The sequence below is a fragment of the Anser brachyrhynchus genome (genome assembly GCF_964034855.1).
Source record: "Anser brachyrhynchus genome assembly, chromosome: 1".
Classification (NCBI taxonomy): Eukaryota; Metazoa; Chordata; class Aves; order Anseriformes; family Anatidae; genus Anser; species Anser brachyrhynchus.
The window spans coordinates 103,810,211-103,838,009 of record NC_137694.1 but is presented as its reverse complement, the minus strand read 5'-3'; the positions used below and the strand labels follow the sequence as shown (position 1 = coordinate 103,838,009).

At 37.7% G+C, this 27,799-nt stretch overlaps 1 protein-coding gene across 2 annotated transcripts in view; it reads right to left on the bottom strand.

Moving 5' to 3' along the window:
- Positions 1-27,223, bottom strand: part of LOC308192646 (transient receptor potential cation channel subfamily V member 5-like) — a 32,392-nt gene extending 5,169 nt beyond the window's left edge. The window contains exons 1-13 of one of the 2 annotated variants that reach the window (XM_080586441.1): positions 26,565-27,223; positions 14,848-14,945; positions 14,306-14,428; positions 12,433-12,573; positions 11,807-11,905; positions 11,418-11,593; positions 10,383-10,529; positions 4,975-5,187; positions 4,590-4,676; positions 3,325-3,401; positions 2,847-3,012; positions 2,510-2,576; positions 1,625-1,893 (exon numbers count right to left, since the gene is read on the bottom strand). In XM_080586441.1, the coding sequence (XP_080442567.1) occupies positions 1,625-1,893; positions 2,510-2,576; positions 2,847-3,012; positions 3,325-3,401; positions 4,590-4,676; positions 4,975-5,187; positions 10,383-10,529; positions 11,418-11,593; positions 11,807-11,905; positions 12,433-12,573; positions 14,306-14,428; positions 14,848-14,945; positions 26,565-26,695 (1,794 nt within the window). In that variant the 5' untranslated portion in view covers positions 26,696-27,223. The remainder of the gene's footprint in view (positions 1-1,624; positions 1,894-2,509; positions 2,577-2,846; positions 3,013-3,324; positions 3,402-4,589; positions 4,677-4,974; positions 5,188-10,382; positions 10,530-11,417; positions 11,594-11,806; positions 11,906-12,432; positions 12,574-14,305; positions 14,429-14,847; positions 14,946-26,564) is intronic. The other variant, XM_080586442.1, reaches the window with a different exon arrangement.
- Positions 27,224-27,799: the final 576 nt, after the last annotated feature.

Genomic DNA, 27,799 nt, shown 5'->3' with positions numbered 1-27,799 from the left:
GCTGGACCAATGGGCTGAGGTCAACTGCATGAAGTTCAACAAGGCCAAGTGCCGGGTCCTGCACCTGGGGCGTAACAACCCCAAGCAGCGCTACAGGCTGGGAGAAGAGTGGTTGGAAAGCTGCCTGGCCGAGAAGGACCTGGGAGTACTGGTTGATAGTCGGCTGAATATGAGCCAGCAGTGTGCTCAGGTGGCCAAGAAGGCCAACAGCATCCTGGCTTGTATAAGAAGCAGTGTGGCCAGCAGGTCTAAGGAGGTGATTGTCCCCCTGTACTCGGCTCTGGTGAGGCCGTACCTCGAGTACTGTGTTCAGTTTTGGGCCCCTCTCTACAAGAAGGACATGGAGGTGCTCGAGAGAGTCCAGAGAAGGGCAACGAAGCTGGTGAGGGGTCTGGAGAACAAGTCTTACGAGGAGCGGCTGAGGGAGCTGGGGTTGTTTAGCCTTGAGAAGAGGAGGCTCAGGGGAGACCTCATCGCTCTCTATAGGTACCTTAAAGGAGGCTGTAGAGAGGTGGGGATTGGTCTATTCTCCCACGTGCCTGGTGACAGGACGAGGGGGAATGGGCTAAAGTTGTGCCAGGGGAGGTTTAGGTTGGATGTTAGGAAGAACTTCTTTACTGAAAGGGTTGTTAGGCATTGGAATGGACTGCCCAGGGAGGCAGTTGAGTCACCATCCCTGCAGGCCTTTAAAAGATGTTTAGATGTGGCCCTTAGTGATATGGTTTAGTGTAGGACTTGTTAGTGTTAGGGCTGAGGTTGGACTAGATGATCTGGGAGGTCTCTTCCAACCTAGACGATTCTGTGATTCTGTGATTCTGTGATAATTAATTTGCAAGCTAGATAAAAGTAAAACATTTATATCAGCCTTAACCATTTTCAGAACTTAGTACCCTTGCCACTCAACTACAGTGAACTGTTTGACTTACTGTTTTCTTTCAGAAAAATACTAGGAAATGGGTTTCCTCTTGAGCAGCTATGTAATTGATCTGGTTTAATATATCAAAAGGCAGCACTACCCCTGGCGTTTTCAGCAAGACAGTCAGACCAACTTCTCTTAATGGATCTAAAGACATAACTTACCTACTTGTAACCATTAGCCTTCATTATATTTCCCTCCCAGTCAATCTCTATAACTATTGTTTAACTCTCAGTTACACAGGAATGTGATTTGTAAGAAAGAGGCAACATCAATTCTATTTAAGAAGAGATTCCATGCTTAGTGAAGAAACAGTTAGGGAGACACAAGATGGACAAGAAAGGCTGGATGGGCTTTTCTATCTGTTATTTAAAATAAGGTGCGAATATTACTATAGCAAAAATATACTGGAAGGTAGTTTCACATGGGAAGATCTGCAGACGAGTAGTCTTGCACTTAGAAAGTTTATACTGATAAAAGGGATGGAAGACATTTGGGGGCTGATGTACAGAAGCTGTGAGACAGAATTAAAGGGACATGGCTTATTGAGACACGAGAAGTCCACGAGCAAAGTGAAGACATGGGAAAGGTTTTAAATTACCTCTCTTTTTGCAGGGAAGGTAAAGTAAGTAATTGCACTGTCTAGCACATTTTTTCTGAATAACTTTTCCCTACTTTTATTCAGAACCCCCCCCCCACCTAGATTACCTGGGCTCTCCAGAGTTCATCCCGCTCATGGGCCACTCGCCAGTGGGTGTCACCCATCATGGCAATTAGCAAGTTGAGCATAAGGAGAGTGGCAATGACGGCAAAGGAAAAATATACCACACTGTACATAAAAGGCAGGTCCACATCATAGTTTGCAGGGCCATCAATTATAGTGAGAAACAGCTCAAAGGTTGTGAACAAGGACATGGGATAGTTGTAGAATTGCCCAAGGTTTTCAGGGTTCTCTGTCTGGAAGATGATGTAAAAAGCTAAAGCAGACCAAGGGGAAAAAAAAAAAAAAAAAAGATATAGTTTAAAAATGTGAATAACATTCCAAGAGCAACAACAGGGTCCTATAACAAAAACTGACAACACTAGGTGTTCTGGGAAAGAGCTACATATATTTCTACGTAAGTGCACTATCCAGCATAACAATGCCAAATCCCTGACTAGAATCACTGGTCACCGTTTAAAAATTAATCCAAATTAATCTGCTTATTTATCTGTTCTCAAAATACCTTAAAAATATCAATCTTTTCTTCTTCATGGATAGAACAAAGCTATGTATGTCAATCCCACTTTCCAAACATGAATACCATAAATGCAATGTGTTTTTAAACTCTGACTTAAATATATGTGGATTTATCTGGATTGTCTTAATTTCTGCTATCCTGGAAAGAGCAAGAGTTGAAAACCAAACTCATCAGAACAGAAATCAGTGCTGGGAAAGAGACCATACTCAAAGAAACAGGAACTATACATCATCACCACCTTTGCCAGCTAACTCAGGGGGAGACCAGAGAATAATCCAAAATCCACTGCACTTAATTCATATCAAAGAAGTTGTAAGGGTAACATAACACTGTTTTCCTTTTGTAGACTCACCTGATGCAAAGCCTAGTATCACCACAGCCATGAGCCAACAAAAGCGCATAAGATCTCCAAATATCATCTGTAGAGCAAAGACAGAGCCACCATAAGGCCCAACTGTTCCACCGAGCCACCATGCAATCCCATATAAAACATTTCCAAAGACCATAAGTGGATTAAAGGAAGCTTCTGCACTACAGAGAGAATGCAAAAGTCCCAAATGCTTCATGCAGACTTTACAATTGGCATTAATGCAAGTCCAGAGGGAGAAAAAATATTCTTTCAGATCTCCCTGTCTGCAGAGAGGTGCTAGGATGTACACAATGAGCCCATATTTGTTTGTTTCTTATACCTTCTGGATCATGATGGTAAAGGGTCCAAGCATCTGGAAGCCTCGTGCGAAGTACATGACATTGCACCATCCTAGTACCAGGGCAAAGGACATGGGCACCACCTCACCAGTAGTGCTGGTGAGACGCATTACCATGGTTACCAGAATCATACAAGCATATGTGATACTGCAAAGGAAGAAGAGACAGTGAAAATAGTTCAGTAAAGGATTTTTACCCATGTTTATCTTTTCTTGCCAAAAATTCCAAGACAGGAACATACAGCCATCAGTTCATAAGCAGAGACCAGTCAGCATGCTCAACTCTACCTGTATACTCACCTGGCTTCTTATACACAGTAAGGGTAAGAAATCAAGATCAATACTTTAAGAGAATGGAGAAGGTTACTCATCTGGCAGAAGACTGGAGGAGTGGAGGTAGGGGGTACAGGAGGGAATGAGAAACAGTAAGTTAATTAAACTTAAAAGGTGGTGTACTTACACAATTATGTGGAAAGGCCCTCCTAGGATGGTTTGTCCAAAGTATTTCGCTGCTCCAACTCTAAGGATATCTGGGATCTAAGAATGACATCCTATTGACTTTAGGACTTAGATTCTGTTATACTATTAAACATAATGGTAACCACCAATTTTAAAAGGGTCTTGGAGCCAGCTGCATCTGCTTTGTTTACTGCTTCACAGTTTGACTGAAAATTTACTTTAAAAATAGAATGAATGAATCAGGTGCCCTTCTGAATGAGGCAGATACTGCTCTTTTCTTAGAAAACCTGAGAATGCTTGGGCAGATTGAGAGACTTTGCTATGAGGATCACCAAGCTGTGATCTTGAAGTTCTTGTGCATTACTGAGAAGAGACCAGATCTGCTGAGCCTCAGAAAAGACAAAAAAAGAAAAAACAAAACAAAACAAACAAAAAAAAAAAAAAAAAACAAAAAAAAAATGTGAACTCAGAGGAGCTTGGTATTATTCAGACTCACTGTGTTAGTTGTAGGGGAGCCACAGAGTCCTGTCCAAGCATGGAAAGAAGTACCTGTCCTTCTGGAACATATATGAGCAGAGAGAAATCTTTCTCTTTTTCTTTTTTTTTAAATGGGGTTTGCAAACTCCATTTTATTTCAGTTCTCCCTGAGATCATCATTTGAGCTTTCTCTATATAGCAGTTTCATATTATAATAAAATCAAGTGTGTGTTTGTTGTATGCTTCATTTTTAAAACTTCATCTCTTTTTAATTTTAAAATCACAATTCTAAATTTTATGATAAGATTACCTAGACATGGCCTCCCCAGAACTTTGGTTGAGTAAGGCTCCTTTTATAGTCTCATGTAGTCACTGATCTCCAGTTAAATATAAACTTTCCTATGTAAGCACAGGAATCACTTTACCCAGCATCCCCAAATACATAAGTACAAAAAGTCTCTAAGAATCTCATGCAACAGCCGGGATTCAGCTGGAACTGCAGATGATGCTAATGGGATCTCTGGCATTACCCTGCAGATAGTATCTGATAGCAACCAGTCCATCTAATTGCTTCTTCTGTACCTGGAGTTTTACTAGCGATCTGTCACCGTCTCTGTTTCACCCAATAGATTTTGTTGAGAGAGTCAACTGCCATAGATGTATGTACATTGAAGGATTTAGACTTATTGAATAACCCTTACCAAGTTTTGAGGACAAACTCATGTTTGTCCAGTAGGTAAAATCTGCCTAGATTAAGTTCAAAACTGTAGAGCTCACTGTTTCTCTTACCTCAAGGATCAAAATTACTACAGCTCCAATGACTGTGATCAGCTCCCCCACCAACCTCAACTCATCCTCATATGTTATATATGATTCCTGAAAGGAAAAAAGGAGTGAGAAGAAATTAAAATAGATGACAGGAAAAGAAGGCGTAATGTTAGTGTAAGAAACGTGACTAGGCCTGACAAGGCCACAGGAACCATCCCAGGCCAAAAAACAGAGAACAGACCATACCCAACGTTCCTCATTGATGAAGGACAGCTGATGGCAAGAGAAAAGGACGACAGCTGCAAAAGCTGGGGACTGGGAAATACTTGGACTTTCCAGTTAAGTAGGTGATTATTGGAATTGCCCAATGCTGCCTGTGGGGCCCTGACTACTATAGACACAGTACCTGCAGCATTTTCTGGACATAGATTGTATTGTCTCTACTGCTTGTTTTGTTGCCTGTTCGGGCTTTCAATGGCCGGTAGACACAGCACATAGTGAAGCAGACCATGTAGAGTACATAGAATAAAGCCAGGAAACAGAAATAGGGCCGTCCATACATATTCCACTTCAGGCTCACCAGCTCCTTCACAGGTGTTAGGTCTAAGATCTGGCGTGCCTGAGAAAGATACAAAGAAGGAATTATTCACTGTGAGGCAATTTGTTTATGAGCAACATTCACACTGTTTCCAGGGAGTATGTTAACAATCTGTTCTCACCTACGCTGTTCAGATTTAGGAAGCCATTTTTAATTATTATTCTTTTTATTTCCCAAAAAATGGAAACGCTCAAGTGAGTTTGCATTTGCTCAGTTTACCAGAAGAATTTTGGAAAGGTAAAAAATATATATATATTTCAGATAACAGCTTTTGAGCACCAATGGAAATAACAAGAAAAATATGTTAGACTGGAATACGTTTTCTGTATCTATAGACCTGATTCCACATAAACACTTGAGACAGACCTATGATCTAGGTCTATGAATGTGGATATACGAATCTATGTTATAGAAATTAAAAGGTATTATTTAAAATAACATTTGATAGTGACCTTTATGAAAGATCCAATTACCTTTTACAAGGATATCCCTAGAGAATAAGACATGAATACAGAACGGTTGGGCTAACTTTCCAGTGTCAGAAAGTTTACAAAACCTGTGAACATGTATTTGAATATATATTTCAATGCATTATCTTTCACTGTAACTGGAATACTTTTTGAGGAATATTTTGTGTTAAGCAAGACAGCACAATGCACTTTACAGCAGACAAATTCTCTCCTCTTCTTAAAATATACAACATTATTAGAACACAGAATTGAAAATGGAATATTTTAAATTCTATTTCCAGCTATGGAAAAGAAGATTCTAAGCAATCTTGTGGAATTCACTTAGATGTTTTTATCTGAATTGGAGTTTTGCCTTTATACGTTCCAACAGCTAAATCTATCAACTTGAAATTGTGGAAATTCTGTATCTCTAGGAAACATCAAAAAGTCCTATAGATCATTAATGCTCTTTTAAAAACTATCTCTGACATTACCTAGGCAACTAAGGGGAGTTCAGAAAGATTTTGAAGGTTCATTTATTTCTGTCTGAATACAGACTCTTAATGGCCTGGATTTTCAAGTTTTCATCATTCAACAATGATGATAAAAACTGAAGTATATCCCCAGTGGGACTACTGTTAAAAAACACACAACAAAACACACACACTAACACACAAACCATACAGTCTCTTTCAGCTTACTTCCTTTAGACTATTTATATCATATTCAAAGTTTTGGCCTTTCTTTTTAAAGTATCAGTGGTGCAGCTCAAGTATATTTAGAAGACTGTGTACTTCCAGGAGTAAATAGATGTTTCAGAGAGCATCTTATATGATAGGAAAAACAGCACTATTACATAGTTTACAGTTGTGCTTCTGTCAAAGATCTGCATATTTTCATACATACTGTGCAGCTGAGAAATTCTAGAAAAACAAAAAGCTTCTATAAAAAGTTAGAGCAGTGAAATTATAAACACTGGAGTGAAAAATCTCCTACTATACAATTTACAAAACTAACAGGAAGAATCCAGAAATTTTCTGAAGTGCCCTCATGGTTGATCTGGTGCGTTTACACACATACATATAAAGAAAATACAGGGAGATGTTATGAAAAAAAAAAATCACCATTTTTCTCCGTTAAGCATCGCTATCTTACGCCTCTAGATGAATCCATTGATTTGCTACACTAACAATTATTAAACATGGAAAGATCAAAGTTACTCCACTCTTTATAACTGTTTTCCTGAGACAAGATGAAACTGTGGCCTCATTGTTAAGGAAATATCATTCTTCCCAGGAGCAGTGTGCCAATATTTCTTCAAATGCTCTAGGTGAAAAAAAGACTTAAGACTGAAGAATTTTACACAGGAAAAATATGTCAGCTCAGCATATATATATTTATATATATAAGCACATATATTCAAGATGGGATGAATCTAGGCTAAATGTGTTTCTTTACCTTAATTTGTCCAGTGTGAATACACAATACTGTGTGCAAAAAAAAGTAATCACTCACAAGCCCACCCAAAACTAGGTGTTCTGCTTAGAAAACTAGTCTGTGAAGAACGAATGAATCAAATGGGAAATAAAGTTGTATTTTTGTATTAAACACACTACTGGAACACATTCTACATTGTAGTAACAAGAGCACTATACTGACATGAACAAAATGGAAGAGATAATATTAGGGTCTTTTCACACTGAGTTCATCTGAAAAAAAAAAAAAAGCTCTAATTCTTTAGTGGAAATAAAGTACATAGAGTCCCACTGAAAGGAAATAAGTATAAGAGAAATGGCAAATGTTATTTGCAGAGTAGATGCATGATAATGACTCAGGTTATCATTTTTATGACCTCCAAAATCTGCAGTAGTTGAAGAGCCAGATCTCTGCTTTATAGAATCAAATAAGTTACCTTAAATATTTTCAAAAGAAATTCTTATCTTTCATTCAATTTTATGCCATATTATTTTCAAGTTAAAGAAAGACATTTTGTCTATTGGAGCCTGCAACCCCAGAAAATGTACTCTTCTGTCATCTCATTACAGCTTTTTAGGGTACATTCCCAATCTGGAAGATATCAGTATATCTGAACTGAAGTTGTTTTTATACTGGTTTCCTACAACTGAAGTGCTAGCCTGCAGTCCTTTGTCTGTCTTCCATTTGTGTAAGTGTAATTTTTTGTTGATCTCAACATTGATGGAAATATTCAAGAACTAGAAACAGGACTATAGCTGGTATGTTTGTTTTGTGGTTTAGTCTGGCAGGCAGCTAAATGCCACACAGCTCTTTGCTCCCCACAGATTGATGGGGGGCAGATTTAGAATAAATAAATAAATAAATCTCATGATTTGAGATAAGGACAGTTTAACACAAAAGGGGAAAAAGAAGAAAAAGAAAAGTAAAACATACAGAACACAAGTGATGCACAACAACGCACTCACTCACCAACAGCTGACTGTTGCCTAGACAGTGCCTGAGCAAGAGTAACCCCCCCTCCCAGTTTTATTGTTTAGTGTGACATCATGTGGTATGGAATATCCCTTTGGTCAATTTGGGTCAGCTGTTCTGGTTGCGTCCCCTTCCAGCTTCTTGTTCACCGCCAGCATCCTCACTAGCAAGGCAGTATAAGTCAAAGAGTCCTTGACTTAGTGCAAGCATTGCTCAGCAACAACTAAAACATTGGTGTGTTAACAACATTATTTTTACCCTAAATCCAAAACACGGTACCATACCAACTACAGTGAAGAAAATTAACTTTATCCGAGTCAAAAACATTATGAAGGATGAAACTTTGTTTTGTCGGTCAAGGGGCTCAGTCTACTTTAAGACAATCTGTTATTTCATTTGCAGTTTGTCTGCCTATAAAAAAGGAAGAATTGGACTGGCTGTTCTTATAGAAGGTATGTAGGGTTTGCAAGAACAGTAAGGTACTTTTCCAGGAATCCTTGTTGAGTTTGCTAACTGAGAACCAAAAAGTCAACAAGGACTATTCTGTAAAAGGGAGACAAAGCCATATATATAATTCACCGAAAAATACCCCAGTTCTGACAGATCCTTGAAGATAAAACAAAAGACTAACAACTACAGTTTCTGATAAACTTTAAAAATGTTTTTGATATGTATGCCAACAAAGAACTAAGGAAAACAGACTATTCCCATTAGTATAGTAATACAAGTTTTTCTTTTTTCTCAGATTATTTAGGATAAGAAAATAAGAACTTCTTTTTCAAATGTGATTAGTATTTGTCTAAAGCTTCATGACTGATATAAAAATATAACATTTTAGGTTTCTGCATTATGAACTGGGTGGTACTTAATTGAATCATCTATATCAAATCTTCAATTTCTGATAAAAGATTGACACTTAGAGCATAAGTTGGACTTATGCTAATGAAATTGATCCACACACAACTAAATTCTTCTAGGCCTACTTCTAGATATAAGTCAAGAAGTCCAGAGAAGATGGGAAACATTTTGGGCCAAAGGTATACAAAATGCAGAAAAGAATTCCAAGTTATACGTGCAAAAATTGCAACTACTCATGTTTAAGAGCATTCTGGAAAACAAAGAAGTCTGATGGTTTCGGGGGACACCTTACCCTCTGAAACTGAGAATGTTGGAACTGCATTTACTATGTGTTCTGGAAAAAAACAGTTGCACGATATTCTTTCTTTTAGGGTTATGGTTTAGCCTTCTGGATGACTTCTAAAGTTGTTCTGTTTTACGATATGGACTGCTTTCCTCTGAATTTCCATACGTACTACCATAAGTAGAAGTTCAGAGGATTTTTAAATATAAACAAATGAGAATTTCATGAACTTCCTCCTCATAGAACAAAGCTCTCCAATAGCTGACACTTTTGTTACAGAAGTTTAACTTAATTTTTTATAAATTGAGATAATATATGATTGACAGCATTTCACTAAAACATTTATTTAATAACTCAAGTGTCTTCTGTTTCATCTCTGATTCAGCAGAGATAATCGGCCCACTTTGTTTTGAGTCATAACCTGGATAAACAATGTCATTAAATGAAGTAAACGATAAGGAGTGTTTTTAAAATGTGTTCCAGTTTAGGATTTCTGAACATAGTTTGCCTCACAAGGATGTTATGAGAGTTAATCAGTATCACTACTACAGAAAGCTACTTGCTAGAGCTACTCTAGAGCTGCTTGTTATTTATACCTTTAAGGCCAGAAAAAGAGAGAGAACCTTCACTGAATCACATTGCCTGTATCTTGCTAATACGAAGTTCTTTCAATCAACTGCAAGCTTCACATCTCAGAAAAAAAAAAATGTTAAAACTTGAAATATAACCATATAATTAAAAAGCTGCTGTATTTCATGTATTGCCTGAAATATATAGTACAAAGTCCTTGCCTTGTGGATCACAGAATCATAGAATCATTCAGGTTAGAAAAGACCTCTTTAAATCATCTAGTCCAACCTTTGACATAGTACTGACAAGTCCACTAATAAACCATGCTACTAAATTCTACATCTACATGTATCTTGAAGACCTCGAGGGATGGTGACTCAACCACTTTCCTGGACAGCCTATTCCAGTGCCACACAACCCTTTCAGTAAAGAAATTTCTCCTAATATTCAACCTACACCTCCCCTGGAGCAACTTGAGGCCATTTCCCCTTGTCTCATCACTTGGTGCTTGGGAGAATATGGAAGAGTGTGAGTCTTCAAACTCATCATTCTTCTCCTTTTATAATCACCATGGTATGCACATAAAACACATTTTGTGCCCACAGTACCTCTCTCTTCTTGGTTGAGACAATGAGCTCAAGAAAGGACTGATCTTCAGCCCAGGAGTCAATCTCTGTGAGATCATATAGCACAGTGGTCAAGGGTCCAAAGGACCAGAGATTGTGCTTCCGCTTCTGCATAAGGTATTGAAACATCTGGGGAGATAAGAAGAGGGGTGAAGATATCAGAAGCTTTCCAGTAAGTATTTGTTCTCATTGCATATACACTGAAGTGTGTAAAAACTATGTATTACCAAATATTTTCCTTGAACTTGGTTATTGTCGTTCTCACATCTCTCAGAGACAATTATACCTTCCAGCAGGTTAAGAAAGGGAAGAATTTCTGTCGTCTCCCATTTGATTATTAGCTCATGTTTGAAGTAAAGAATGAAGTCCTTAGCTCTAGTCAAACTGCTGAAGTTATTTGTCACAGTAATGTCTCCAAAGTATAGATTTTATTTGTTGGTTAGGAAAAAAAAATAAAAAATCCATTTATACTTCTCTACAGGTTGTCAGGAAAGAGGTATGGAAAGGAATACGGTCCTTTGTGGATCTACAGAAGAAACACTGGCCATCTTTGTCTTTTTGTTAAAAGGAAAGATGAGAGTTTATATTCAATATTGAGATCTTATCTCCAAATAAGTGTCTGTAGATATCTGGAGAACTTCCCTTCGCATCACATTTAGGGTAACAAAATAGAGATAAAAAAACAATTTTAGTCAGACTTTTAAAATATGGCTGGAGGTGGATATTTTTGCTAACAGTTATTTAACTGAAATGCTTCAAAAATTAGATCAAAAGATCTATTATATAACCATTAGTTCATTTCATTAGGATGAAGAAATTTCTTATACAGGTTCTCTGGTCTTATATAAGATTTCCAGGGAAAAATAAATAAATAAATAAGTAAAAGAAGGACTTGTTTTGTATCTTCTACCAACTAACAGTATGCACAAACTCCTTTGCTCTGTGTAATATTATTTCAAGTTCTCTGTTTCTGAATAAAATCTTTAGAATAGAAGCAACTGCATCATACAAACTCACCACAGTGTTGCCCTCAACTCCAGCCAGTTTGAATGGAGTAAGCCCCTCATTGTTAGAAATCAATTCAAGTGATCCTGGTCCTTCTTTGTTCCTGTCATATGAAAGTATCAGGCTGTACATGTGGCAGGCAAATGTCTTATTAGGCTGGAGAACCAAGATGTGAAGAACAGTGTTACCTGTGAAGGACGCAGAACAGATAAAATACATTAAATAGCCCAAACCTGTGAAAAGACTGGCAATAGACTGATGCTATTAACAATGGCTTTCATTTTCCTCACAACCCACATCCCAAATCTGTTTGTAATGAGAGAAAAATATGTGTGTACATAGATGATAGGGTCTGATTTAAAGTGTCCAGATCCACTGTATGCAATTCACTAGGCACATACCTAGGTAATCCTGAGCTCTAATGTCAGCTCCATTTTCAATGAGCAACTGCACAATCTCCTCATTTCCCACACAGGCAGCAAATGACAAAACATGCTCTCCTGCAAAGAAAGGAAGGGGGGAGTCAATATTAAGACCCTAGGAGGCAAGTGAGGTTGAAGCATTCTGAGGAAAATCTATCCACGTCACAAAGCCAGAGGGTATAAAAGCAATCTGTAAAAGTAACCTGTGCAGTTCCTGCACCACTCCTCATCCTACTCAGAAAGCACCTGTCTCACACAACATTGAAAGGGGGGAGTATTCTTTTCAGTAGAGTATGTCCATAAAAAGGATGACAAGTGAGTTACAGTATATGCTGCTACAAAGAAATTACATTATATTTTTTAAGCGATTTATAATTTCTGTATACATGCAAATATGTAAAATGTATATGATCTAGGTATTATGTAGTATTTACATACTTAGATGGAGCTTTACTATCAGCTAAAAGGTGTATGAATGATGACCCCTGAAGACAGAAGCCTCCACTTATGCAGTTAGATGGGGAGCAAAGCAAGCCTCCCTCATATTCCCTCATCACTCTGTTGGTTGCCTCCCATAGCAACAGGGGAAGAAGATAAGGATGTACCAAAATAGAGAAGATTCTGGGAGCTGCGTCTGAAGAAGTGCCCAGTGGCCTGGGCTGTGCAGATATTGGCCCCTTTCTTGAGTAAAGCTTTCACCAAAGTGATGTTCTGGTTCACTGCTGCAATGTGGAGAGCTGTCTGCCCTGTAAAACACAGAAATAAAACCTTGCCTTCTAAGAAAGCAGCATTTCACACATGGTAAATCCAAGTTTATTGGGATTGCATCCATAAGGGGAATATAATTTTGCTTTGAAGTTATCCCTGTTGTGTGCAGCAGACTGGAGACATCCAGTAGTTTTGTTCTACTTAAATCTTTTTATGAATTAATGAAAAATGATTTTACGAACTGCCAACAAAATCTGCAGGATGCAGTCAGTAACAGCAACCACATTTGTTTTTAATCCCCATTATTTGTCAGTGAAAGAACTATTTTTTGTCCTTTCAGAGATCTTTTCTCACTATATGAAGGACATTGAGTTGCTGGAGTATGTCCAAAGACAGGCAATGAAGCTCTTGAGAGAAGTCTTATGAGTAGTGGCTGAGGGAGCTGGGGCTGTTTAGCTTGGAGGAAAGAAGGCTCAGGGGAGACCTTATTGTACCTTAAGGCAGGCTGCAGTGAGGTGGGGATCAGGCTCTTCTCCTAAGCACTAAGTGTTAAGACAAGGGGAAATGGCCTCAAGTTGTGACAGAGGAGGTTTAGGTTGGATATTAGGGGAAATTTCTTTACTGAAAGGGTTGTGCGACATTGGAATAGGCTTCCTAGGAAAGTGGTTGAGTCACCATCCCTGGAGGTCTTCAAGATACATGTAGATGTAGAACTTAGTAACATATAGTAACTTAGTAACTCAGTCCCTTAGTAACTCGCCCCTTAGTAACTCGGGGCGACCTTATCGCTTTCTACAGTTACCTTAAAGGAGGCTGTAGAGAGGTGGGGGTTGGTCTGTTCTCCCACGTGCATGGTGACAGGACGAGGGGGAATGGGCGAAAGTTGCGACAGGGGAGTTTTAGGTTGGATGTTAGGAAGTACTTCTTTACCGAAAGGGTTATTAAGCATTGGAACGGGCTGCCCAGGGAGGTGGTGGAGTCACCATCCCTGGAGGTCTTTAAAAGACGTTTAGATGTAGAGCTTAGCGATATGGTTTAGTGGAGTACTTAGTGTTAGGTCGGAGGTTGGACTCGATGATCTTGAGGTCTCTTCCAACCTAGAAATCTGTGATACTGTGATACTGTGATATTAGTGGACTTGTCAGTACTACATTAGAGGTTGGACTAAATGATCATTCAGGTTGGAAAAGACCTTTATGAGTCTATGTAGATAACCCCTTTGGCACATAGAGAATCATAAGATCATTAAGGTTGGAAAAGACCTGCAAGATTATCTAGTCCAACCGTCCCCCTACCACCAATATTACCCACTAAACCATGTCCCTAAGTACGACATCCAACCTTTCCTTAAACATCCCCAGGGATGGTGACTCTACCACCTCCCTGGGCAACCCGTTCCAATGCCTAACCACTCTTCCTGAGAAAAAATTTCTCGTAATTTCCAACCTGAAGTTTCCAACATGACTAGATGTGTCTATAGCAAAAAGCAAAACTCTACATATTTTTGCCATCCCATTGTAGCCAACAGGCCCACCTGTATTTAAGGGTTTGTGAGTTGCACATTTGCATGTTTGGTACATGCTAGTTTTAATATAGTCCCATCTTCCACAAAGGGTCAGGAACCATTTGTATATTGGTTTTGCAATGTAACACTTCAGTAATATATTGAACCAAGCATGGCATAAGCCAGTTTCTGAAATAGAAACAGCTAATACCTCCTCCCTCCCCATGCAGGGAACCCTTTCCCATCCTCATTCCTTGAGATGTTACCTTCATAGAGCTCTGATGTCATCTTCTCATTGACAAGCTCTGGAGCTGCTTCCATCAGAGCCACTGCAGCCTCCACGCTATTGTACAAGGCAGCTACATGAAGGGCAGTCTCCCCTGTTGCACCTAGAAAGAGTAAGGGAAGCATGTGTGTCATCTAGACATTTAGCTAGATGGGATAAAATAAGATATGGATTTATTGGGGCGGAGAATTAGGGGAATGCTAAGTTCTCCTTTGAGTACTGCCAGGTGCCACCTCATCATACATGGTAATGGCCACATAAGTGCAAATGACAGCAGACTCGCACATCAAGTAAAATGTAAAAAAAGGCCTGTTCGAGCTGTAAAACTCTGAACTTCACCAACCATTTAGGATTTGATGACCTGAGTTAGAGAACTCACTTTGTTGCAAAGCTGCTGACATACATTTAAAGTCACTTGATTCTGCCAATGCAAATGTTGTAACAAACTAACTTACTACTATACTCATTGTAGCAGGCTCTTGCTTTCCCCAGAAAACAATTTAGAGCAAAGAATTGCATTACCTCTCTGGTAGATATCACATGTTCCATCAGTGAGAAGTTTCCTAATGGCTTGGAGGTTGTTCTCCTTGGCAGCCTGGAGGAGTGGGGACTCACAGATCCTGCAGTCAAGTAAAAGTGGCTGCTAAGGAACACAGAGAAACACATGGTGCCTGTCTACAGAACATTTCTTGAGAGAGTATGAACCTTCAAAAATTTCCCTAAAAGACAAGTAATGCACACCTACCATTTGAGGTATTTTTGAATGCAAGAAAAAAGAACCAGCAAAAGCAAACAAATGCAGTGCTAAAACAAGCAAGCAAGCAAGCAAGCAAGTAGATAGTTAGTTCATCACCTCCTATCTTACTGATGCTCATCCATATGGTGGCAGCAGAGGGAAAGCTAGGAGAAATGAATAACTAACTGAAATGTTTCTGGTTTATATAGCCCATATTTTGAGGCCCAGAAGATACTCCTCCTGCCAGTAAGCTAGTTATCTCAAGAGCCAGAAGAAAAACAAGTAGGTAAAAAAAAAAAAAAAAAAAAAGCACAGTTTAGAAAATAATAATGTTTTAAATGTTTTTTAAAAAATCTGCATCTGAATTTCTCCCATAATGAATAGAAAAGAAGAAGTACAAACAAGCATTCCCTGTGTGTCTTGACAAGGAAGGAGATCTGAAATAGTTACTCATCAAACAAAGTTATGAGGAAAATTGAAAAGCTTAGCTATACTATTTTTTCTCTGATGTTGAGAAAATTGAGGAAATTAACAGGAACTAGAATGTATGCCAATTCTAGAAAAGAGCATGTCATCAGACATGTTCCAGACCAAATGATTCATTTATAGTTGAATAATGCCTTTGGCGCTTCCACCAGACTGGGTTATTTTAGTAGTTCTTTGGTGTTGATTAAGAATTTACAAGTACAGTCACCAACTTCACTAGGTCCATTGATGCAAACAGCAGATTGAGGGAGGTCCTCCTCCTCCTCCTCTATTCAGTATTGGTGAGGCAACGCCTAGAGTACTGTGTCAAGTTCTGCACTCCTCAGTATGAAAGACATATGCAGCTCCTAGAGAGAGTTCAGCAAAGGACAATGAAGATGATTAAGGGAATGAAGTATCTCTCATATGAGGAAAGACTGAGAGAGTTGGGACTGTTTAGCCTAGAAGAGAAGGTTTGGGAGAGATCTCAAAGTGCATGAATATCTGAAGCTAGGATATAAAGAGGATGGAGCCAGGCTCTTTTCAGTGGAGCCTGGTGACAGGACAAGAGGCCATAGTCACAAACTGAAACACAGGAGGTTCTGTCTGAACTTCAGGAAAACAGTTCTTTACTATGAGGGCAACTGAGTACAGGCACAGGTGGCCCAGATGGCCCAAACAGGCTGTAGAATCTCAATTTGGGGGATAATTAAAAGCTATCTGGATACGGTCCTGGTCAACCTAATATAAGTAATCCTGCCTGAGCAAGGGGATTGGAACTAGGTGACCTCCTCAACCATTCTGTGATATTCTAGAAAGTACAAAGTTGATCACAGTGGTGGATAATCAACTCTTTTAATTTAGTGTAGCCCTTGGCAATATTCAGTACTTCTTCAGCTTCTGTTCTGACATAATGTCTGTAAGCCAGCTGCCCTCAGCTGCTAGTGTAAAAATGGCAAAACAGGAATCTTTTAACTTGGAAACCACATCTCCAAATTAGAATTAAATTTTAAATATTTAAATAATTTATGTGTTGTTGATGTTGTTTTTAAATACGTCCAGTTCATCAGGTTTGAATTCTTTGGACAGGCATTCTTTCAGTCTACTTCATTTGTCTAAAACTTAGGTGATCGACCTGAGCTGGTCACCTGGGTACTCAGTACAGTCAGTGGATAGAGGTGTACCTGTAATGCACTGTAGTTAGTGAGACTGACTATGTAGTCTATAGTGGTTTAGACAAGTAAGTTATGCAAGATAAACTTCATGCATGATGTGATTCTAGATGTACTGAGTTCTGCTTCTTCACAGATACAACACAGCTGTTGCAGAGCTTTACATTTGCTTGGGAATCTGAATAAAATCAGTCCTCTGCCATGTTTGTCACTCATATTTACACTTCCTTTTACATTTTACCACCTGGGTTGCCTGCTTGCCCATGCTACCCTTGGTAGCAGGCTGAGAAGGGCCAGCAGCCTCAGATTTTGTGGCCATGTCTAATTAGCAAATGAAGTACAAAAAAAAAAATAAAATAATAATAATCTGTAAAACAAGCAAAAGAATAAAAGAATAATCATGGTGAATGATCAGTGAATAATTCAGCATAATTTATCTGCAAACTCCAGCAGAAGGAGCTGTTAAGTCACTTTTAAGACAAATATGAGTGGAGCAACTGGCTTTCATCCCCAGGTCTCACAGATCCTGAATGGGGTTATTGCACTCATTAACATGGACCATACTTATGCTTTTAAATTACAAAGAATAAACCAGATCTATAGGTGATGAGGAACACCCTACAAACCTGCCACCTAGGATTTTAACGTGCCCTGTTATCCCAAAATATAAGGATAAAAAGCAGGAAAGTCTAACTTTGGGATGCTTGGAGAAAGACCCCTGGCAGAGTATCAAGTGTACTTGAGTACGACTTTTATTGTTGTTGCCTTGGTTTTGGTTTCTTCTGGGAAGGATGGAGTAGTTAATATTGTGACAGAGCTGGGTCACAGACCTGCTTCAGTTTCAGGAAAAAAAAAAAAAAGAAGCAGCATCCAGTTTCCCAGAGGAGTTAGGAAAACCCTGAACCAAAAGAGACCAAATGTTTTCTATAGAAAATAAGAGAGGTATTTGCAGAGGGAAAAATTAAAATGGTATGGAAAACTTGAACAACAGGTCCGATCTCTTCCTATGAGTTAGCCAAACTATCATACAAAATATCTCATAAATAAAAACTTATTTACAGTTTTCTTATTTACTGTCTTCTGAGAAGAACAGAAAATTTATTTTCAATTATATTGTTGCTGTACTAGTTACTCACAATGTGTGCTTGGTCGTTAACCAAATAACCTCTGCCTGTTTTCAAAATGAGTTGCAACCAAAAATCACAGACACACACACACACACACACACACAAGAACAAATGAACTGATAATTTGGGGTTATTATCTCTGCTATCCTACAATATATTCAGATTAATCCTTTCATTCATAAGAGATGCCCAGGGTAGATTCCTTTGATTTTCTTCTTTTTGTCTGTTTAAAAAAAAAAAAAAACTTAAGTAGCCGAAGTTCAAGAGCTAAAGATTTAAGGGGATGAAAGACCCCCAAATCCAAAAGAAACAGGCTATGTCTCATGAGTTTTAAGTGTGAAATAGCAAGAGAATACTCTCTCCAAATGGGTTAAGTCCATCTTTAGATCTGTGTTCAGATATAAGTTTTGTGCTTTTATCTTGTCTCTGCTACCTTATAGTACAGATTTTTAATTTATTCTTAATCACCTAGCATGGCTCAGGTGATGTAATGTGTGAAGTGGAATAAGTCTAACTTCAGCCCTCTTCTTTCTACCAGCCACATTATGTTCTTTTACCACAGTATAACAACCTCCAGTGGACTACATGCTAGTAACAGGCACACAAAGACACATATGTTTAAAAAAAAAAAAAATGGGATGAAAAAAGCATGTGGGACAACTACATTGGTCAAACCATAAACTTGAAGAAAAATTCAATGCTTTCTCCTTGTGATGCCACAGATTTCTTCCTTGTATTCTGGTATTATTTAGCTGTAAGCTTTGGGCATGCAGTTTATAGAGTAAATACAGTATGTGTTTTGCATTAGATGATTACACTGACATTAGAATATATTATGAATATAACTCTATTGTAAGCCACAAGAAAGCCCACATCAGAGAGAGAGAGAGAGAGAGAGGCCTATGGTATAAGATGTTTTATCAGAACTTGTGCTTATTAGGATAATTTAATAATAAAGTCATAGGAAAACAAGCAACATAAATTCTGTGGCTTATGGAGATACATATTTCTTGCTTTAGATTATTCTTTTGAATGCAATAGTATAGACCCTTGAAGCAGAAATAATTCTTTGATATGCAGTTTTCTCTGAATTTAATCCACCTGAAATATGTGAATTCTGCACAGCTTTACAGCAGAAGGAGACTGACACACTTGGGAGACAAAAGCAAAACAAAAAGGAATATCAGAAATCCACAGATAAATAGGACTAATTTGAATAACTGTGAACTAATGGGTAAAGGCTATAGGTAAAGTCATCACAAATTCAATAAAATAAAATAAAAGTATTTATTTAAAATAAAATAAAAGTACTTCCTATTACCAACAGCATCCTATTTTCTAAATCAGTAGAAACTAGGCTAGAAAAACACTAAAGAATGGAAGTTAAGTAAAAATTCAGAATATAAAAAACCAAACTGAACAAACCATGGAGTCATTCTGACATATTTTTTTGTGTCCTTCAAATTCTTGGCCTTGCTGCTCTGAGAAGTATTACTTATTTAGCTTACTCATGTGTTAGTTGCGTTAGCTGCTAATTATATGACTTGAGAACATGGCATCCAGGATCAGGCAAATAGGGACAAAACAAAGTAGCGCTTTGAGCAAATGTTGTAAATTTCAATGTCAGTAAAGCAAATTTGCCACCTCTGCCAGTATTTTGGCCGAGGAAGACTGTTTTCCTGAAGAACTTAACTTTCTGAGGCAGAAAGTGGGAAGGAGGTGGGGTTTTCCATAGTATAAACAATGCTACAATTAATTTGTTGATGCTTTACTGGGTAGGCATTTATCCCTCAAATGACCTCAGAGAGGAGGAAGGATTGGGCAAGAGACAATGTGGGAGGACACAAACACAACACCTTTCTCAAAAAACTCTCCAAAGCTCATGTAAACAACTAATTAAATTAGAAGCTTGTTAAGAGGTTGACACCTAATAAATACCGTACTCAGCTTTCAGAAATTTAGGGGAAAATTGTCAAAATTCCCTACTTGTAGGGATCTCCAACTGGGGTCAGAGAATTGGAGCTCACAGGCCAAGTAGCAAGCTGGTGAAGAACCCAGAATTGTTGGTAAATGTCATAGCAAACTACCTGTGATGCCTCAAAAGTCCATGACGTGTGTATATACCATATGCTTCTACTCTCACTTAATTTTCAGGCCTCTAATTGGAGAAGCATTTTACTCTCATTTAAAACATACTATCATAATTTTCAACTCATTTTTAATAAGTTTAATGAATTACAACAATGTGCTGAGCATATAAATGTTGACAAATAGATGACACCAATTTAAAAAATAAAACAAATTAAGTCACATGAATCTAGAACCTTCAAAATATTTGAATATATTGAACTGTTTAAAAAAACAGTTCTGCATATTTAGCCAATTTTCTTCCTGATCCATTATGAACAGCATGATTTTTACATATTACAACACTAGTTTCTGTGTCAAAGCAGCAGCAAAGAAAAAAAAAAAAAACAGAACAGAGAGAGTGGATTTCAAAGATGATTCAGAGACATATTTAGATACATTTAGAGAGAAGATAATTCAGCACTTTTAATTAAGTAAAGATTAAGTAAATTAATCTTTAATTTTAATTAATCTTTATTAATTAATCTAATTAATTAATTAATTAATCTTTAATTTTAAAATTAAAAAATTAAGTAAATAAAGTAAGATTAAGTAAATCTGCTGTTCTAAATCATTCCTTTCATCAGCTATGGAATCAAGGGACACTAAGCTCTTCCTTCATCCATTTACTTCAGGTATGTAACACCAAATGGTGCCGATGTTGCCTTATACAATCAGTTTAGGATAAAACACAGATATCTAGCTAAACAGTAGTTCTGATAGGCAATGAATGCTACAACAGTAGCGGCTTAGAAGCACACACGGGTTCTTCTTACTGAGCCCAGGGTATGTAGCTGTCTTGAGACACTTGGTGAGTGTTGATGTTGAGACAGTGGAACAGATAGTCCAGAGAACTAGTGGATGCCTGACCCCTGGAAGTGGTCAATGTCTGGTTGGATGGGGGTTTGAGCAACCTAATCTAGTAGAAGATGTCTCTTCCCATGGAAGGTGGGATGGAGCCAAATGATCTTTAAAAGTCCTTTCCAACCCTAAGCATTCTATGATCACTATCAGTCAATTTTCTTAATAGATGATGCAGTGATATGCTCAGGAAGCTCTGAGTTGTTTTTCAATATAGGTAAGGCCAAAATCAGGAACACCCAAAAATCCATTGTGAAACAAAGGGAAGATAGAATGTAGGTCAGCTGCTGACTGATAGAGTCATGTAAAATAGTTTTAAATGAGATTAAGGATTTCACAAACACTTTCTGATGGCAACATGTATCCTTCTGGATTAATGGCTTCCTAAGTACTTCTTTTAGAGTGCATCCTGCTCATTGTGTTTAAGAGGAATACAAAAACTCCATAAATCTTATCTCTGCTGTAAAAATAGGAATTTAGATTAATAGGTTTATCGTTTGAATTAAAGAGTTATGCTAAATACGTGAACTGTTTGGAAAACCAGCAATCTGAAACTGCTTTTTTCAAAACTGGGCTCACTTGAGGTGCAATGAAGCATCTGTTTCTCCTCCTTTCTTCCTTTCTCAGATTCTACTGCTTAAGTCATTCCCATTATGGAGATTTCCTATTGTATGCTACAGTTTAAGATTGGCATCTGCTAGCTTCATGCATTATCCCTACACCAATGTCAGCTACAGAGAACCTAAAGCAGTTCTTTGTAACTTGGCTATAAATTCATGTGCAGGATATTATTTCAACTTTCCCTGTTGTGTTCAGATTATCTTTGATGAACGTTTCTTTATGGAATGGCCAAAGAAAATTCATTTTCACACTCCCTTCTGCAGCATGTTTATGTGAATATATGCAAGTCATTAAGAGAGCAGTGGATTGCTTATAGAGGAGCTAATCAGCCAGAAAGAGGATCAATCTAACAAGATGCTAAAGAGTGAGATATAAAGTAACAGTAAGAAGTGAACAGGAGACAGATGATAGGGGCTTGGATAAGCAATACAGAAGCAGGGGCAGCAAATTTGAAACTCTTATGCATTTATGTTGAAGCCCTTTCAGCTGTCAGTAAAGAGAGCTTCTCTAGAAATAAATGAAATGGGTTACTAACTACTAATGTTACTAGACCAAAAAAAAAATGATATGGAAGTCAGATATTTAAGCTGTCTACTTCACTGAGTAGCAGAAATCTTGTTCAGTCACTTCCAGCAAGGCTATCTCCTAGCAATAATATACCTTTCTTTTTTTTCCTTTTTCTTTCCTTTTTTTTTTTTTTAAATCTGCATCTACGAGCACCCCAAAATAATCTCATGCTAGAACTGAATTAATAGTTCATCAGAGGTTACTTTTTATTATCACTAAGTTGTTTATTTAAAAAAAAAAAAGTTATCTGAAACACAACCTCTCCCTGCATCAGAACTTCCAACCTTCTTCAATAACGTATTTTTTTTATTTCAGTTGTGTTCCTCACCCTGTGTCTAATTGCCTTTATCTATTTTTTAGTTTGTTCTTTTTATAGTTAAATAACTTCCAAAAATCAATGAGTCTAAACTATATCTCCATATCTTAGGCACTCGTGCCAAATGTGCATTTGTTTGTATATTGAGAGTTCTGGAGGACCTTTACACCAATGAAATTGAGGTATTTTGTTTTCCTTTATTAGACTCAAAAATTCCATCAAGATCAAGATGTAATAGTATAAGAAAATACCAAAAAATCATCAGTGATGCCTTTGACTTAATTTTACATGTAGCAGCAAAATTTTTGCAACAGACTGCTCTTTTCATCTTGGCTACTCAGAACTGTTATTGAATAGTATTACAGGTAGAACTGGAATCTTCTTTTCACTGTGAACACATCTTTGGAAGCAAAAGAACCAATTAATGTTGACAGGCATTGTGGATTTTAAGACAGGCCAGTTGTATGTTAATTTGTGCACTGAAAACTCAGTAATGTTGTTTAGGCAAAAGAAAAAAACAAACAAACAAAAAATCTCTTATGCACAACACACCTGGGAAAGATTTGTCTAGAAGGTGAAGGCTTTCTGTGTCCCCATACAACTCTTAAGCAGACCAATTCAATAACATTAAACTGACCTAACTTTTATTTGTACCATGTTTGTTTTCACAGGAGTCAAAGCACTTTACTAGAGATACCTGTGAGACTGAACAACCACAAAAAGATTTGGCAACTGAAGGGATCATAAAGCTTTCATTTCAGCACGGTTGGAGTGACTTATGCCAGTTATGCAAAGTTAGCTCCTTACAAGTTATGTGAATTGGTCCAAGCTCCTCTAATACATTGTTTCTCATAGCACAGATTTCTATAATTAATTAATGTGTAAAAGGGCTTTGATAATTCTGTTGAAATGTATCACACAAATTAAATGTTTTATTGTTATTAGAATAATTAAATCTCACAGCATCCCAGGAAAGTCAGGTGATACCAATAATCCCTGAGAAACAGCTGAGAAACACACATAAAATAGATGATTTATCAATCCAAATTACAGAGGCGGGCAATAGCAGAAAGAAAAATAAAACTTAATAGTATGGGTCCATGTATTCAATTGCTTTAATTTATCTCTTTATTATTTTTGATAAACAGTGTAATTCCTATATTGTGGAGTTTCAAAAATTACATGCTAGGAAGATTCTGTTCATATTTCCTTAGAACCTTTTACACTGAAAGCCAGATAAAAACAAACAAAACAATAGCCATCCAACCAATGGCTCTTTTTGTTTCTGGGAGATCTGTTAAGCTGTGACAGGCACGTGACTCCTCTTCACCCTCATCAGGCCTGCATTTTCATAAATATTTCTCTTTGTTAATCCCATGATTATGAACTATGTTGGTTCTTTGTTGTTGTTGTTTTAATGTTCATAATGTTCATATGCTCCAGGCTATGCAAATCCAACAGTTTAATTCCAAATTCTAGAATGCACATATGAGCTGTGACCTCCATCTTCAGGACTCCACACTGAGCTACAAGCTTGTTAAGGAGATTCTTGAATTGGAAGAGATCAGTAGAGCAAGGCATAATAAACTCTAAGTCCTCTCTATTAGAAGGAGATAGTATCACATTTCCTGAACTTGGATGTCACTTTGGGAAATGTTATACAGTGCAGGATTAAGCCAAAAAAGTACCTCACTATGGATAATGCTGAGACCAAATGCCGGTAAGATTCAATGAACTAATACACATGACAAAGGAGAATAAACAGCAACACCAGTGAAGGTGAGAACTACCAAAACAGTTAGCTTCCAGGTTTTATCAGTATTAGTTGTGAGTCAGTAAAAAGCATTCTTCTTCTCGTGCAGAATCATGACATGCAGAATTATGAATTCAGAACATAGTAGAAAAGTAGTAACATATTTACCACTGGCTTTCAATATGATAACAGTGGAATGTAATTGCTGCTTATTCCTGTATGTATTCCTTGTGTTAGTGCCATTAACATTAAGATGAATTCAAGCCGATGTCACAACAATGCAATTCCCCAAAAGAAAATGACAGGATGAAGTAAAATCTGTCTTGGTTTACAGCAGTGTTTCCACATAAACAGAGGTTTTCTAAGAGTAGATCCATACATAAGTCACCACAGGAAGTTTTCCTTTTCTGTCTTTCTACCTGTACATAATTAAGAATATGAAAGCAATAAAAGTGATTCTAGTCCTCTGCAAAATACTCCTTTTTGTTTTCTCAAAATCTGAGTATCTCTGGGGAAAAAAACATGGCTGCCTAGGACAAAATAGAAATATAGAAAGGAAAGAGCAAGACAATAAGGGGAAGCAATGGTCCTGTCCCTCCTCAGGAAAAAAAGTATTCACATATTGGCACCATGTTACTTTTGGGAAACACATACACCTACAATTGGAGGGTACAAATGTGTTTCCATGCAAACCTCATTTCATGGACAGTGAAATTATATGCAGTACATGGATTTTTACATAGAATTTTAGAAAGAAACACAGAAATGTTGTTTTGGGGACCACTGGGGTTTCACTATAATAATTGATAAGAAATTTATGATTTTTCTGTTTTTCTCTGTCAGAAGCAATGCACAAGATATTCATGGACCTGCAGCATATAACTTATGAGAAAAGTTTGAGGGAGCTGGGCTCGCCAGGCAAAGAGAAGGTTGAATGGCAATCCACTATCAGCCTACGTGAATAGGAGTGACAAAGAGGAAGGGGCCAAACTCTTCTTAGTAATAGCTAATTGGTAAACCGTTTAGTTTGCCTACAACATCAAATGATGATTTCAGAAGTTCAGACTGAACATTAGGAACAAAAACAAAACAAAACAAAAACCCTTTAGCAGATGGAATACTACAAAACTTTAACAGATTCCTAAAGAATCTCTGTCCTGGAAGGCTTTCAAGACAGACACGAAGCCGAAGTGGTGTGATTTAGTGTTGGCAATAAACTAGCTTTGAGTAGGTGGTTAGATTAGAAACCTCCAGAGGTCCCTTCCACATCCCTATGATATAAAATTGTGAAGATAATGTTATAAATATAAAAATATTAACATCTTTAGACTTTTACCTTGTATATGTTCACTTGGAGATTATGGAGGTTACAGAGTCTGAGAACTTATTTTTCAGTTACTTATGACGTTATTCATAAATGTACACAAAGGTAAACACTTCAGAGTTCTATGGAGAAAATATTGTTCCCACCCTCCCTTCCATTTTAAGTGTATTTATGTCTCACTGCTTTGAAATAAAATAGCACAGGCCTTCGTTATTTTGTCAGAAGTTAAAAGATGATGTGGAATTTATTTCCCTAAAGACAGATAGGTACAGCTATTGCTATTAGGTTATTAGACTACTTATTTCTATACATGTGTCTGTGTATACATACGTGCATACACACAGATAGAACTTTGTCCCTTGAGGTCATTTTTCTGACTTTTGGAGGAAAGAAAAAAAGAAGTATGGAAGTAATTTTTGTTGTTTGACTACTGCAGACTTCGTGCATGCAGAAATAACAAGGAACAACAAAAAACAGATTCAGCTGGATTTCTGTGAATGCTCCTGCGTCCCTGCCTGTGGAGGGAGCAACCTTTCACAACAGTAACAAACAGCCTTGATCCAGTATTTACATGTGAAAACACAAGCGATCTTCCTGATAACTGTAAGGTCTAAGAGAATTCTCTCTGTGAGATGTAGGTAATGACACCTGGTTGGAGGAATGAGAAATAGCAGTCAAACTGAGGAATTGAATGACCATCAGATTGTGAAACAACACTGCACCCATTCTATCCGATAGTAAGGGCAACATTCAGAGAGACAGAAAGCAGAATCCCTGCAAAAAGCCATCATTTCAAACACAGCTGACTGCAGTATAAATGCCACACACACTCTCAGTTAAAACAAAACAAAACAAAATAACCTCATGTATTTCCTTGTGAGCTTTACCAGTGAAGAAGGAAAGTAAAAAACACATGCTATTACTTTGTGAGTGAAGTCCTGCACTCATGGTAATTCAATGGAGATCTAGTAAATCCACCTGTGAAAGCAGATAAGATTGGAACTCCAGAAACATTCCACTTTGAAAGAAGAAGTCTGATAAAGAACAGTGCTCCAAGGTTTTTTAAAGCTTATTTACTGGCCGAAAAGCCTAAGGGAAGAGAGCAAGAATCAGTTACAGGGAGAGAGCAGCAGAAGAAAGGGAAGATGAGAATGCTGAAATGCACCGTACCTTTTCTGCTGGAGTAAGTAGATTTCATCCAGATGTTTATCCCAGGATTTTTTGCCTTGCAGCCTCTGACTTAGTCCATTCCAGATCCGGAAATAGAAGGGCTTGCTATCACCAAATAAAGGTACCCCCATTGGATGTCACTTTTTCTTTCTCGCCTAGTTGTCTGAAAGCCAGTAATCCTCACTATGAAAACAGCCAGGTGAGGCTCCCTACAGGGCACCACTTGTCTGCCTCTGATCTGTTACACAGAGGACACTGTCCTTCAACTGCATCGGCTCATCAAAGTACATGTAAAAACACAAAATAAAATCACTTCTGCCTAGCAGACCAGACCTCAAGCCTGATCAAGTACTTAGTTTCCAAAATAGCCCAACCCAAAGGTGTGTCTGATTCAGTAACAGCTTACCAGCAGCCTACACCTCACAAAGACCCTACACAGCACTGAGGAAATCAGTACAGCATTGAAGTCCTATGCTTCTACTATTTATTTTGTTTCCAAAAGCAAGAATTCTGAAGTAATCACTCTCCTTATGTACCTCTGAATTCCTCTGGAAAGCAATCTCAAAATTGACAGCTGAACGTGTCAGGCAAAACACCTTTTAGCTGAGTGAACATGTGAGAACGTGCCCTAAAAGACACTGTGTTCTGAGAAGGCGGTATAGAGGAGGACACTCCTCCCATCCCAGCTGTGTGCAAATCCCATTAAAGACATAGTCATTATAGACTCCACCTACTCTGTGTCAAACAAAATCACATCACTTCACAAGTTGGAAGAAGAGTTTATATAGATTAATGCGTAAATATTTCATATTTCATTTTCCTTTGATTTTCTACAATCTCTCATTTTTTCTCCATGCTGTTATTTGAGGAACAGTCATCTTTTCAGAACTCTTGGTTTATTTATTACCATGCCAGATTTCACATCTAAACTTCTGCAAGCTCATGATATATCTTGTTTGTAGAAACAGAAGTCACCACAATCAAAAAGAACAATGCTTCAATGCAAACTTGAGGAAAAGCATCCAAAAATGTAAGATTCATTGAATTATCCAGTTTTAGGAGGAAGTGTCAGGTTAAACTGTCACTATGGGAAAAATGAATTCCTTGTTATATCAAGAGGTCAGAGCACAATACCAGCCAGAAGTTGTAAGCAAAATGGTTTTTTGTTTGTTTTTTAAACAACATCAGTAACACATCCCTTCTAGCATTCTTGGTATAGGGGGAGGGGGGGGAGA